Source organism: Aegilops tauschii, chromosome 3 (genome assembly GCF_002575655.3).
Source record: "Aegilops tauschii subsp. strangulata cultivar AL8/78 chromosome 3, Aet v6.0, whole genome shotgun sequence".
Taxonomy (NCBI): domain Eukaryota; kingdom Viridiplantae; phylum Streptophyta; class Magnoliopsida; order Poales; family Poaceae; genus Aegilops; species Aegilops tauschii.
Genome location: NC_053037.3, coordinates 369642514 through 369657927, shown reverse-complemented (window position 1 = coordinate 369657927; position 15414 = coordinate 369642514). Strand labels below are relative to the sequence as shown.

Here is a 15414-nt window from a genome sequence, read left to right as displayed (position 1 = left end):
CATGTAGCAAATCGGATCCCACGAACAGGTTCGCCGGAGCGGCGCAAGTGCGCCACCTCTAACGGTATCTGCGTGTGCAGGAGGAACACTGTGCGACGAACTGCTAGGTCCAATCACACAGTCGGCGGTGAGTGGAGGTGGCTAGTTGCAACACATGCAAAGCCCTAGTGACAGTGTCGAAGTGATCAATTCAATGAGCGTGCCGCACCTCCACTATTTATAGGCATCCGTCTCGGGCTCAACACTTGGGCCTCGCACAGATCCTAAAGCCCACAAGTCTACTCTGTCACGATCCAAGTCCAGCTCGGATCACATCCGGCCAGTGTCCTCGGATCCGACCTCGTAGGTTCCTTCTCTTAAGCACGCGACCCCTTAGGTTCAAGTCGTCTTGGTCGCAGGTCGGATCACCTCCGACCTGCTTGGCTAGCAGCGGCCTCTAGCAAGGAGTGCCGACCACCAAGCATACCGTGAAGCTGGTTGACGAACCTGTACATCACACTTCCATTCCCTTTGCCACACGACATATGTTGTCGGGCTCAAGGCGAGTGTGTAATCCTTGTGCTAGCCCGACCTCTTTCTCGTTCCAGTGATGCCAACCACAAACCAGATTATCTCATAATCCTTGTCGCATGGCAATGCTTATCTTGGTCGGATCACACGAGGGGCCCAGAGTATATCTCTCCTAATCGGAGGGGCAAATCCCATCTTGCTCGACCATGTCTCGCAGCATGGCTCTGGACAAGCCCGAAACCTACCTTTATAACTACCTAGTTACGGAGTAGCATTTGGTCGGCCCAAAGCAGGTCGGTCACCATCCCGAGTACATGCGACAGCTCAGGTCTAAGGACATAGATCACATGTTGTACTAGAGGCTCACATATGACATATAGCTGCGTCTTATAGTTGGGTCTGTCTAATTCGGACCTTATCTCGACTCGGATCCGACCAGATCCTTCTGAGTCCATATTATCTGGTAGCATTCAATGCTCCATGACTAGTGAGATGAGCCATCCATCGTGTCATATGCTAGTCTAGTCGGCTACATGTCCACACAGCCTTTTCCACTAGGGACCTTTAAGGACAGTCATCATACAATGCATAGTCTCACAAACAAGTCACGTACTTGCTGATACACATCATTGATAATGTCCAAGGACTATCCTTATTCATAAACACATAGGAAATATCATCATACATGATTGTCTCTAGGGCGTATCTCCAACAGTTACAATTTCTAGGATCATAAGGTGGACATGCCGGAGCGGTGGTGAAGGAGAGTTTGCCAAAATAAAGTAGGCATTAGAAAGTAGGTGTGGGTAAGAGGGTGTTGGTGTCCTGGATTAGGGGGTACTTGCCAAGTTGGCCCGCGAGTAATGGGTCGGGCCGAGGACCCATTGAAGACTGTTGAAGTGTCCATACCAACCTGGGCCCTTGGCACGATCAAGACGAAGATCTCTTGAAGACTTGGCGTTTACTTTAAGCATGTTTCAACCGGCATGCCTATCAAAGATTGTAACCGTCCATTTGTAAACCCTAGATACCCCCGGCGTCTATATAAGTCGTGGGGTTTAGTCCTTAGAAACACACTCATTCACCTTTGCAAGGTTTAGAGCTTAGACAATATTCATATGATCTCGAGGTAGATCAATCTATACTCTGTACCCCATAATTATCAATAATAAGAAGCATGACGTAGGGTTTTACCTCCTCAAAAGGGCCCGAACCTGGGTAAAACATCGTGTCCCTACTTTCCTTGTTACCATCTAGCTCAGATCATGAAACTTGGGACCCCCTACCCGAGATTTGCCGAATTTAACACCGACAGAGGGGATATCCAATTCTAAGCCCGGGCTCATATGCACCCAGTGAACAGTAAATTCAATACAAATACTAGAAAAATTTAAAAATGCAAAAAATGAGCGTAAGATGATTGAGTGCGTGAGGCGCGTGCCAAATTTCGAATCATTTGGACATCTCAGTGGCTCTCGCAAAAAAAATCAAGTCCAAACAATGCACAAACAGTAATCTTTTAACAGACCTTAAATTTATCATTTTTGCTGAGAGCTACTCATATATTCAAATGCTTTGAAATTTAGCACAGACATTAAGCACTCAGTCATCTTTCTCCGCAATTTTTTTTGGAATTTTGTGGATTTATTTAATTGTCTTAACGAATTTTTTATTCACTTCAGGGCTCATTTGAGTCTGGTAGTCAAAACGATCCTCTCTGGGTGAGAGGCCGTTTACTGGAGTTAGAGGGTTTGAAGATACAGATTTACGGTGCATAGAAACAAACTGACCAGAGAATATAAATATATAGAAAAATCATCTTAAAGTATGGTAGTATTCATAAAAACTTGAGAAATTGACGTGACAATTCAATGATAATTGAGCTCGAGTAAAATTCAAACATAATGCATTTTTTCCCGTGAGATATTGGTTGGACTATAAGTCAAACATAAACAAAACTTTCAGACCTTTCGTGATTTATCAATTTCGACACTTCAGGGAGCGTGTTTATAGGGGGTGAGTGTTTGTGAGGGTGTCCGTTTTATGTTCCTAAAAAACGCATTTTCATAAAAAAAAAACTAAATCTACCGGCGTCAAACCCCAAAAATGTCGAACCTTGTATGTATCAACATTTGCAATTATCATTCTCGGCAGACGGGCAAACACGACGAGAAAAGTGGAATTAACCAACAGCGACACGAAGTTAACTAGCTTTGTGAAGACAGATCTTAGGAACGACAAGTGGGACATCACCTCCCTGAACAGAGTGTGCCAGCAATTGACATGTCTCAGATGTCTATTTTACCATTAGCAAATGAAACTAACGAAACGACCCATTAGACGAAATTAACTACTCTCAAGGCCCTGCCTTTTTTCTGAGGAAACCAACATTTACCCACCACGTCCCGGAGCACGAGGCCGATCGGAGGCGAAGAGGAAACCCAGCATCAGGAGGGAGAACCGGACGAAGCTCCTGAACCCCGGCACCACGGCGCCGCCCGTGGAGACGTACACGACCACAGCCGCCGAGACGGCCGCGAGGAGCAGGCCGGGGAGGAGGTGCGCGCGGCTCCTGGCGGAGGCGGCCGCCCGGACCACGAAGAGCAGCCCGACGAGCCGGATGAGCGCCCACTGCTGCTCCGAGAGGGACTCGATGCTGGCCACGAGCGCATCAAGCACCACGGCGACAACGGCGTGCTCGAGCCTCTGAGCTTCTGTGGGCGCGAGGAGGGTCCGGAGCTCGGCCTCCAAGCGCAAACCTTCCAAGAGACAGACCGCTGCCTGGAGGGCGAGGGTGTTGTTCCGCTGGAGGTCTGCAAAGGCGCGGTGGAGGAGGCTCTGGGCGAGGTCGGGGTTGTCGAGCAGGTGGGGCAGGTTGTCGAGCACCGCCGGGAGCAGAGGATTCTCCATCGGCGTTGGGGCGGGCGGCGCCGTGGGGTTTTCAGGCGTGGTGTGCCTGCGCTGGGCTGGGGGTTTTGGACTGGAAAGGGGAAAGTGGATGGGGGCAGTGGGGCCGAGGTGTCACACTTTCACAGCGCTGTGATCGGCTCGACTTGTGAAGGAAGTTGATCAGGAATCCTAAACGGCCTTGCTCTGCCAAGTACTCCCCACTTATGCATCACAAAAGGCCGCTCTTATGCAGGCAGACACTTGCAAACCAAACTGAACTACTTGCATTTAGAGCCTGTTTGGGATTGCTCTGCTCCATAAAAATCAGCTCCGCTCCCAAAATCATAAGCCAAACAGGGTAGCTCCACGATTTGCAGCTCCGTAAAAAAACTCGAATCTGGGAGTCAACTTCGCACTTTCTGGGGAGCTACTCGAGGGGTACTCCAAAAATTCGAGTTTCGAAAGTACTAGTGGAGTTGGTGGGTAATTACCCACCACTGCCACCCATAAGTCATACCCCTTCGTTTTTTTCCAACTCTTTTGTTTTTTTATAGCCATCACGAACGAGAGATCTCAACAGCTTATCCTTTCGCTTTCACGAGGCACGGACAAGAGACCTACCGCCGCCGCCGCCGCCACCTGCATCGGCCGGCCGGAGCACGACGCCGGCGAGGAGACCACCAGAATGGGTCGATCCGGTGGTCCTCCTCCTCCTCCCTCCAATTTCTCTGCCCATCTCCACCATCCAAATCCCGTACCTTCGAGGACGGCCATGGCCCCGGTGATGAGGGTCGGCCTTTCCCGTCCCGACCAGTCCTCGACGGCAGCAGCCCCGTCCGTTGTGGCATCCGCCTCTTCTAGGCCGACGCCAGCAAGCCATGGGGGGACCCCTACAGCACCCTTTCCTGCGAGCCAGGAGTCAGCGTCCGCCATGGACGCTGAAGCTTCGGTCGGGCACACCACCGGCATGAGCGGCAACGTCGGCCAGACCGGCGCCCCGACCAAGAGACGTGCAGCATGCTCAGCCACTAAGGAAGAGCAGGTATACCATTTATTCCACTTGTGTTCTATTGAAGATGATTTGTTTCCACAATACACGACCATGGTCTTGAATTTGGACAAATAATTAGATACAGTATGTAGATTGAAGTAGTATGTCTGTAGCAACGATTTGTTGAGAAATATATACTGAACTATCATGGTCAGGGTGATTCAATGGAGTGGACTGATGAGTACGTCCAAATTGTTTGTTCCTTGATGGTTGAACAAGTGGGACAGGGGAATCGTCCCAACACTCATTTGAACCCTTTAGGCTATAACACTGTGTCAGAAAGGTTCTACCAGATGACCGGAATTAGTTTATCAAAGACACAACTGAAGAACAAGTGGGATAAGTTAAAGGGCGACTGGTCTTGTTGGAATAAATTAATGAGGAAGCAAACTGGGACAGGTTGGGACAGTTCGAAGGGAGTTATTGTCATGGACAATGAGTGGTGGAAGAAGGCGAGAAAGGTTAGTGTTGTCATATATTACATTATAATGGTAATTGTAATTCATAAACATGTTATGTTGATGATTTTTCTTTTCTTTAGGACATTCCTGGATGTGGCAAGTTTAGAAAAAAGCCTCTTCAAAATCTGGAGCATCTTTCCAAAATGTTTGGTGATATTTTGAATGATGAACAAGGTCATTGGAATCCCATGAGTGACAACCCCATCATACCCCCAAGTCAAGAGAATTTTGTTGATGCTGATAATGTTGTTGGAATTGGAGAGGAAGAGGTTCATGACATCCTGATGATATTGGTAATGTGGTTGGAGGTGAGGAGGATGAGGTTCATGAGGTTTCACCTTGCATTGCTAATGCAAAGAAAAAACCTCGTGTTCTTTTTGAAAAAAATAAGAAGCCAAAGTCAAGCACAGCACTTGTTATCCAAGATAAAATCACAAAGATAGCTGAATCCGCCGCTTCTTTTACTTCAATGAAGCAAGGAGAGGTGACAATCAAGGAAGTCATGGATATGGTCTTGGAATGTGGGGCCGTACACGGTTCCGATGAGCATTATATTGCCACACAGTTATTTGTGAAGAAGGACCAACGGGAAATGTTCAAGACCCTTCCTAAAGAGTTTAGGTTCAATTGGCTTAAGAGGAGATACAACGACAAGTATGGAAATTGAAGAAGTAGTGTGTTGGCGCATGAATTTTTCTTACGTCATGTCATTTGAACTATTTGCTTTATGTATGTTGGAGTGAACTATTTTGTCATTGTATGCCACTTGAACTATTTTCTTTATCTATGTTGGAGTGAACTATTTTATCATCGTATGTCACTTCAACTATTTGTTTTATGTATGTTGGAGTGAACTATTGTATCGTTGTATGTGACTTGAATTATTTCCCTATGTAATGTCACTCGAAATATTTTCTCTATGTATGCAGATGTTTGATAGTGACAACGATGATTCTGATGATGAGAGTATGAAGTTTTGCAATCTTGTTCTGGGTGCTGCTACACTTGCACAAGTGTATTGTGATACATATCTTGATAAGAATCCACCGAGGACATCAATTCTAAGTGGTATGGGATGGTTGCAAGAGACTTTGAGGACTCCAGGTGAATGCCTTTCACAACTTCGCATGAGCACAGAAGTATTCATGGACCTTCACGACTTGTTGGTGCGAAGGTACGGGTTAGAATCATCCATGCATGTGAGCACCTATGAAAGTCTTGCAATGTTCCTCTTCATTTGTGGTGGAAATGAGTCCAACAGAAGAGTTCAAAATCGTTTCAAGCACTCGGGCGAAACCATTAGTAGGAAATTTGATGAGGTTCTGAATTGTTTGATGAAAATGGCAAAAGATTTCATTAGACCTAAAACCCCCAACTTTCCAACTGTTCATAAGAGGATAAGAGATGATAGACGGGTGTATCCACACTTCAAAGATTGCATTGGTGCACTTGATGGCACGCATATTTCAGTGTCTCTGTCTCCTGAGGATAGTGTCAGATATATTGGGAAATCAGGGATACCGACTCAAAATGTTCTTGCAATTTGTGACTTTGACATGCTATTCACTTATGTGTCCGTGGGGCAACCAGGAGCTATGCATGACACTAGTGTGTTATACAATGCAATAAGTGTTGATGAAAGTTTCTTCCCACACCCTCCAAAAGGTAAACATGTTTGCATAAACTCGTACAATTTACTAATTGTTCAAACATGAAATGTCCATTACAAAATAGCTCATATCATCTCCTCCCTTTATAAGCAAATACTATGTTGTTGATGCGGGATATCCCAATCGTCCGGGATACCTGGCTCCTTACAAGGGTGAGAGGTATCATATGCCAGAATGGCATAGAGGTATGGAGCCCAAGACTCCAACAGAAAAATTCAATCGTGTTCACTCATCTATCCACAATGTTATTGAGCGATCATTTGGAGTGCTAAAAATGAAGTGGCTGATTCTCTATAAGATGCGACCGTACCCGATGTTCAAACAAAAAATGATCGTTGTTGCCACTATGGTCCTTCACAACTTTATCCGCGAGCATAACAGCGTAGACTTGGACTTTGAGCGGTTCGACCGTGATCCTGATTATGTGCCTACAATTCCAGATAGGTATAACAAATTTGTTGCTGCCTCAGATAGATCTACTGCGGAACCGGATGCTCCGACCATGGATAAATTCCGTGACGAGTTAGCCACCGCTATTGCCTCTGGTTGGAAGTAGCTATGTTCTAATCAAAGATGGTCAGGTTCTTATTTGAATCATTTCTTTTCGTTTCTTTTCAAGGAAGTCAAACAATGTATCGTCGCACATTCATGTGAAACTTTTTAATTATCTATCGATGGATATTTATGTCAAACTTTAATTTATATATCAGTGGATATATATTGGTTGTATTAATTCACATCATTTTACATCTTTGTAATCCGGCGACATGTTCATGCATACAACACTCAAACCGTGAGCACATGAGTTCACTTGTAATATTGTATTTTTTAAGTACAAAACTTGAAGAAAAAAACAATCCCTCAAGAGGCACAAATGTTAGCCCGCTCAAAACATCATCCATAATAAAATAGGAGCACAATAGACTTTTCCCACCAAATATTCCTATTCTTGAAGCTGGAGCTAACTGGAAGCCAAACAGTATAAAGTGGAGCTCCAACTTCTGGGTGAAACTGCTCTAAAGTGAAGTCGGTGGAGTGAAGCTGGTTTTCCTGGAGTGGAGTAGTCCCAAACAGGCCCTTAGTGAAGGTTCGGACGGGGAGTGGGGACTAGTTTTAGGATTCAGAAACCTGAACTACTACTCTACTCGGGGTGAAGATGAGATGCAAGCAGCCACGATCAACCAGAGACATACCATTTCACTTAACTGGACTTGTCGGATTATTAGTGATCGTCATGCAACTCCGCTTAACTGGACTTGTCTCTTACAGTACTATTGTTGACCGTTGTGAGCCATTATATAAGCTATCCCCCGGGGAATAAAGAGGTATAAATGGAAACTTGGGTTCTTTTACTAATTGTATTTTAGTATAAATGTATAGTTTATAACAAATATTCCTCATTGGTTCAGGGTTCCGCAAATCCAGCGAAGATGTCGTCACATCCATCTCCGGATCTGACAACTAGCCCCATGACGATCCGTACCAACTGCCTCCATCCAAGGTTTAAAATTTCATTGTGAGAAATTTTGAATTTGTTTGAGTGTTTTCAGGCTGAGCGGATATTTTACGTTTTGCTCAAAAAAAAATCGGTACTTTCAAACTTGTATGCCAAAAGAAACACTTGGGTCGTTCAATACTAATTTTCCTTTCGGTGGGCGAGTGTTAGGTCACTGTTCTCCTATTACTAGGTCTAGAGTTTGATTCATGTGACACTCACATCTTGACTATTTTGCACAGAATATATTTTTTCACAGAACAAAATACTACATTCGTCTCAAAATATTAGACAGCCTACAAAAACATCTTATATTTTGAGGCGGAGGTAGTATAACCTAACCAAATTCAAAGATGACCTAATTGGACTAATCATAAGGATGGATAGTTGCCACGTCCATTGTGCGTATGCGTATCTCTAATCAAGTTTTTTAAATGCGAATCCATTCAATGTCAAACAAAAAATTCATTGATTTGTTCCAAATAATTTGAAATTCTAGAATTTTTGACTATTTAGAGGTTCATCGATTTTTCGCCCTTTTAAAATTCTAAACCTTGCCTCCATCCACCACACCGTGAGATCTGCAATGTTGTCATGTGCATCCTTTGGGCCCATGAACGTGGAAGTGCGGGTCCTCCTGCTTGACACCCAAAAGCACGGGCATCATGTCGGCGGTGCAATTCAGCACCCGATGGATATTATAGGAAATGTCCTCGCCACAGAGCTCGGTGAGTGTTTCACGAAAGAGTGCGGCGATAAGGCAATTGCGGGCGCGTTATCGAGGTCGACGTTGATAATGTGGTTGACACGGTTCAATAAGTACGCCTCCTCCTTGCCCTGGGCCTCCCGAAGTGCCTCTACAATTTCCTCAAGCTCAAGGTTACCAAACTCCACCACTTCCAGTTCGGCGATGGTGGTGGCGGTGTCATCTCAGAATTTAATGCTTCCAAGCGCATGTTTGGGGGTTGGAATAGAAATTCGGGGATTTGAGCATTTTAAATGGGATATGGAGAAGATATATGCGCCAAGTAGTGTCAATGGAAGCTACCAACAAACTGAAGCAGAATCCAAGTAGCGGTATAACAAACCCGAGAAAGATAGGATTCACTATTCACGACCTATAGCCAATATAGTAACAATCAACTTGAAAATACAAAGGTGAACATGGGTGTGCGCGCACCCACGTGAATAGTAAATTCATAAAAAATACTAGAAAAAATAACAAATTCTAAAATTTTGCGGTATGAACCTGAGTCGATCATTCTACTCACGTGTGAAGTTTCATGATGTATTGACACCCATCGTATTCTTAGTGAAGAAAATACAAATGCGGCCACGATGTTTTTTAATATAGCTTCGATTTTGTCATTTTTGTCCAGATTACCACGGATGTGATTTCTTCGTGAAACTTCATATGCGAGTATACTGGTTGACTATGTATAATTTTAAAAATCAGATATTTTTAATTTTTTCTAGCATTATTTTAAATTTACTATTTATAAAGAGTGCGCGTGCACCCATGTTCACCAAATCCGGGTCCCAATCAACTTGATGTAAATTATGAAAGACGGCCCAGAATATAAGGGATGCGAAATATAATGTTTACTGAAATGTTTGGAATTGGTCCTATCATTGGTACCAAAATATAGACATTTCAGCTAAAACAAAATCCATAACACGTGAATTCAAGTTAAATTGAACACGATTCAAATCCTCACAAGACATTGCTCGAATTTCACTTAAATTTAAATGAAAATTTATGCCTTTTTGTCCATAATCGAAATTTCGGCAACTTTATGATGGGCGACCCACCCCCAACACCACCAAACAAAAGAAAATTTTCAACCCCCCAAAACCTCGAATGGTGTGTGTCAGCATTCAGCAATTACCATGTCTCAGATCTGTATCACCAACAGAGCAAACAACATGACAAGGAAAGTGGAATTAACGGGCATCGATTATACGAAGTGAGGGACGCTTCTGGAGCCACATTACCCTCCACGACCAGAAGCGAAGAGGAAACCCAGCACCAAGACGGAGAACCTGACGAAGGTCCTGAACCCGGGCGCCACCGCCGCCGACGCGGCCGCGAGGAGCACGCCGGGGACGAGGTGCGAGCGGCTCCTGGTGTAGGCGGCCGCCCGGAGGACGAGGAGCACTTGGACGGCCTGGGTGAGATGCCGCTGCTGGCGCAGGAGGGCGTGGAAGCTGGCCTCGTTCGCCGCGAGCAGCTCCTCCGTTGCCACGGGGAGGGCCAGGCGCATTCCCTCCAACTCCAAGGCCAGGCCCTGGATTTGCTCTAGCTGGGCCGCCACCTCGCCGAGGCGGGCTTCGGTCCGGTCGATCTCGGCATGGACGAGGTCGAGGAGGCTCTGGGCGAGGTCGACGTCGTCGACGAGGAGAGGCAGGCCTCTGATCACCATCTCCAGCAGCGGGTTCTCCATTCGGGCTGGGTTGGGACTTGCTTGGGGCGTGGCGAGGGTTTTTGACTGGAAAGGGGAAAGTGGGATGGGGATCGTAGTGGGGCCGAGGAGGTGTCGCGACATTAAGAAATCAGAACGTTGCCCGACTGCCCGGGGCTGGATCAGAACTTGCGCTTGAAGTTTGTGGACTGGCTAGACAAACAATGGCACCGGGAGAATTTTTGGAAACATTTAATTTTGACATTTTTAAATTGGTATCATGGGAGCATACAAGTGGTGGTATTACCTGATATTCTCCCCAATGGCACCAACGCAACTGCTCCTAAATTAGGTTTTTAGTTCACATCCTACGGGGGATACAACTAAGATCGTGGGGTTGGCCCAACCATACATGGTGCCCTGGATTTAACGAATGAGAAAACTTAACTAGTAAATGAGTTTTGATATTCAACGTCTGACCCTCGAAACAGAAAGAACGATTAAAATCTAAAGCTCGAAGTTTGATTTCAGATATGATCTGGTCACCCCCGCTGTGTTCCACCACCCCCCACCCCCCGCGTCGCCCCGCTCGGGCGACTCGGGCGGGACGCAACCCTAGTCGCCGGGGCTCCCCGTCCTTCTACCCCTCCCTCTGCCGCCGCCGGCCTATAGCCCGGGGGCTGACGGCGGGGGCGGGGGCCTTCCCTCTCTCCTGCGCCATGGGGGCGGTGCGGAGCCCCGCGGTGTGTGGAGGCACGGCCGATCTGGCCTTGGTGGCGTGGCGGGCCTGCCTTCCGGCGGCGGCGCGGCGGCCGCCTCGGCCTAGGGCGGATGGTGGCGGGTGTGGCGGCTGGCCTTGCTTCGGGCAGCGGCCTTGGCTGCGTTCGGCGGCGGCGGCCGAGTCGGCGGCGATGGACCATCTGACCTCGGTTCGGCGGTGGTGGCATATAGGGCCTGGTGGTTGGGTCGGCGCCATGTGTGGTTTGTCCTCCGGACAGATCTGGTCTGGCCGATGCGGCGGCTCAGATCGGCGGCGACCCGTGCACACGATGCTTGATGGAGGTTCCTCGAGCGGATCCGGGTGAAAACGTAGTTCTCGGCTTGATGCCAAGACCGGCGTTGGCGGCACTCTTTTGTGTCATTACCTTCTTGAAGGCATCGCCGTGGATAAGTTCCAGACCTCTATCCGCTACCTCCGGGGGAAACCCTAGATCAGTAGATCAGATGACGGCGGCGCGTTGGTGTCGTTTCCTCCTTGGGGGCGTCATTCTTGGAGGCGTACACGGGTTCGAGGGACCAGTGGGCGGCTTTTTTTGTGGAGCGATGCTTCATCCTACACATTGATGACGGCGGATCTCGGCGGCGTGGTGCTGTGGAGACTCGGCGCCCAATGCGCGGCGCTGGACTCGCGCAGGAGGAGGTTGTTGTCTGGCGTCATGGTGGCGTCGATGGCAAAGTGGCCTGACAAGGTAGAAGTCTCAATATCTGCTCTGAAGACGGACCAGTGGAAGATGGCGGCGACGACTCATGTGAGTGCGTCAGACCAGTTTATGCCCCAGACCCGGTATGTGGCTCGGCTGGGGCTTTTGGCTTTTGATGATAGGCTTAGGTGAGTGGACTGGGTATTTGGCCCAGCTAGCGTCCTTTCATCATATGGATAGGAGTAGTGGCATATGATACCAAGATGGCAGATTCAGGCATATTGTTGTAATACTTTATAAGATCCTCGAAAATAAATCAATAAAGTGGCCGCATGCATCTCCAGATGCAGAGGCCGGTGGTCATCCTCCTTTTCTAAAAGAAAATGATCTGGTTGCAGCCCTTAGGTATATCATTAGCAACATGTTACAAATCGTGGCCACCACAAAATTGTGAAGGAGATTGTCCGCTAGGGAAAGAGCTTCCCTACAAGTAATGGCTTCGAGCGATGCAACAGCCTGACGCCGTGAATCACCAGGGAAGATGAACCCAAATAATGTCCAGAAGAATCCCTGCATACTGCTGCCACCAATCCACCATTACCAGATCTTGCTAGACCACCGTCTACATGTATTTTTTAAACCCTGAATCAGTAGGCTTCTATAATAAAATTTTAAATTGGGCTTCTAGAATAAGCTGGGGAGGGGGCAACTTATTTTCACAGCCGACCATAAGCCCCAAAAGAACTGGCCCCTACTCCATGGCTTCACTTGCTCCTCCTCGTCATCAGAGAGGTCCATCTCGAGTTGGTCGAATAGCTCATCGACCTCGGCATCCCTCTTGTGATAATCCTCCTTCTCTTGCAATTTCCTATGTCGCGCCTCCTTCTGCTAGGAGAATGCAATGTTCTCACCTAGGAGCCCTGATTGGCCATGATGAGCTTCACAATAGAGCTCATCGTTGGCCTCGGCGTTGTGATGCACCTTGGTCCGGCGGTGTGCCTTCTCCTCTTTACGAGAGACTATCCGAACTTAAAGGGCGAGGAAATTCATGTACTTGACGTCCTTGAAAAAATTGAGCACCATCTGGTCTCGAAAGTGCCGAAGTGTCGTCGCGTCGTGTGCACGTGCCACTAACTTTGTGGTGTTAAAGGTGCCAAGCCACTTCTTCTACTCTATATCCGGGTTGCGGATCTCCACTGCGTAATGGCCCCAACGACCGGAGCATATGCCGCGATACGGCATGGAGCTCGGGGCCTCATGACACAAAGGCTGGGACATCTCCCAAGCCAGTGGAGGAGGAGCTCGCCGGCCGGCACGGTGGCGGAGAAGCTCGGCGGCGAAGAACCTCAGGGGCAGCCTGAATCAAATCAGGGTGGACAAAATCGACGGAGAGGACAAACTTTTAGCGGCGGGAGGATGGGCGGTCGGATTCAGGCGACGACTATGTTGGCTGTTGCGGGGGCTCAGGCAGTCGAATTCGCCGGCGGGTTGGTGAAACGGCGTAAAGCTATTTAGAATCGACGGCTGCCGAGGGCGACAAGGCAGTTGCGGGGATGAAGGTTCAATGTGGACGGGAGGGTTCGCCCGACAGCTGAAATGGTTTTGCTGCAGCAACCAAAGTTTATGTATATTTGCATCACTTGTTGCAAAAAAATTGGGCACAATACCTATAAAGCATTTGCTAGAAGCGTGTTTTGGCCAAAGTGGCCCAAATGACAGTTTATACAATGGTATGATACCTAGGGGAATCTTCAAAGCGGACGCTCAAATCACCTGCAACCATCCGGATAGTATGGTCCGGACGGTGTTTACCCATCCACTGTGGGACTGTATGGGATTGCCGATTGGTCTGAACGTGTTTTTTCTCGTAAAGTCGAAACAAATTTGAAGGGCTTTGTAGGAGTCTGGACAACAGCCACGTAGAGCCTAAGATGGAGGTACATATTCGAGTTGAAGTGTGTGCATTATTTTGGGTCATATGATATTATCAGAATGATGTTGCCTTTAACGGACAAAACATCATAATTTTTTTGCAAGTTATCTTCAGGGCGTCTGCTGGGACCCGTACGTGGTCGTTACTCAGTCATGTGGATCACAAGGAGCTTATGGATATTTGGTGCAATCGCTTGAATATGGTCACATAGGTTACACTTACAATCGGTTTGGATGGTTATCCAACAATAGAATAGGTGTTTAACCATCTTACCCTATTTTCACCGGTTGTGACAATTTATTTTCGTCGTTTTGTTTGAGACCTTGTTTTGAACGTGGAACTTTGTGCAATAAAATGGTTGTGTGCCTCATGCGATGTAGAGGCCGGGGATGCATCCAGGCTTCACGCCTTTTTGAATTTCTTTAAAAGAAAAACAAGGTCACGTAGGACTCTGACACCCCCAGCCCACCCAAAACCCCTTCCAGACCCTGCACGTCCATCTTCCCATCTTTCTTTGCATCTGTTTTCTCTTTTGCCTCCGCTGCCACTCTACCACCCCGGCCGCCCCGCCACACCCTTGCCGGAACTCAACGACTCCGTCTCCTCCAACGCTATATCCAAGCTTCATGCCGCTTCTCCTCCACCACTGTTCCATACCTCTCCCGCGTCCACCGCACAGATACCATCCGCCTCTACGACACTCACCATGCCCGACAACTGTTCGGTGAAATACTCGTGCTAATTTTTTTGTCCCTTCTTCTTTCAGTTCCACCATCATTTTTGAAGCAGTTACATCACATGATCTTTGGATTTGGCACGTTCTTTTCTGGCATGCCCTGGTCCCACAATGACATTAATGTGCTGCAGCGATCACCATTGTTTGCTAGGCTGGCTGAAGAAAAAGCTCCTCCTGGCTACTATATGGTTGACGGTATCTATCTTTCCTGGGCTACCTTTGTCAAGACCATCTCTGACCCAACTCAACCCGGCAATCTGACCCATGGGCGGCCGTGCCCATGGGCACCCGACCCGAATGGGTAGGGTATGGGTCGCCATCTTCACCCATGGGTAAGCCCGATGGGTAACCCGATTAATCATGGGTAGGGTATGGGCATAAGGTCCTGCCCGTGGGTCGCCCGATAAATATTAGTAATTAAAATATATTTTATTTTAGATGACACATGAACATTTTTAGTGAAGATACATGCCAATTAGTTCAACCTTTGAAGATATATGGTGTTTAGATCGCTGTCATTGAAAATACCGTGACATGCCTTCTCACTTCTCAGCATCCTAGGCCCATCAAACCTACCACGTTGCAGCCTATATCAATCAAGTGATCATGGCAGGCCGAACTTCTGAATCAACGAATTTAACTATAAAAATACTGGAACACTTGATATAGGCTGTTGTATTGGCCTGTTACAGCCCATGTAAAGCCCATGTGCATTAGCTGTGCCTGCTACCAGAGATGGACACGGTAAACTTTTACTACCACCTCGCTTGTTCGATGAGAGTGAACTTGGGGCGCTGCCTATATAAAGAGATACTCGGGAGCTCAGTGATACTTTGTTTAGTGCTG

At 47.4% G+C, this 15414-nt stretch overlaps 1 protein-coding gene across 1 annotated transcript; it reads left to right on the top strand.

Moving 5' to 3' along the window:
• Window positions 1–3995: 3995 nt before the first annotated feature.
• Window positions 3996–5707, top strand: LOC109767018 (uncharacterized). Its single transcript, XM_040402618.3, has 3 exons — window positions 3996–4441; window positions 4606–4911; window positions 4992–5707. Exons 1-3 carry the CDS (start codon window positions 4085–4087, stop codon window positions 5352–5354), a joined length of 1026 nt encoding a protein of 341 aa, XP_040258552.2. The 5' UTR covers window positions 3996–4084; the 3' UTR covers window positions 5355–5707.
• Window positions 5708–15414: the final 9707 nt, after the last annotated feature.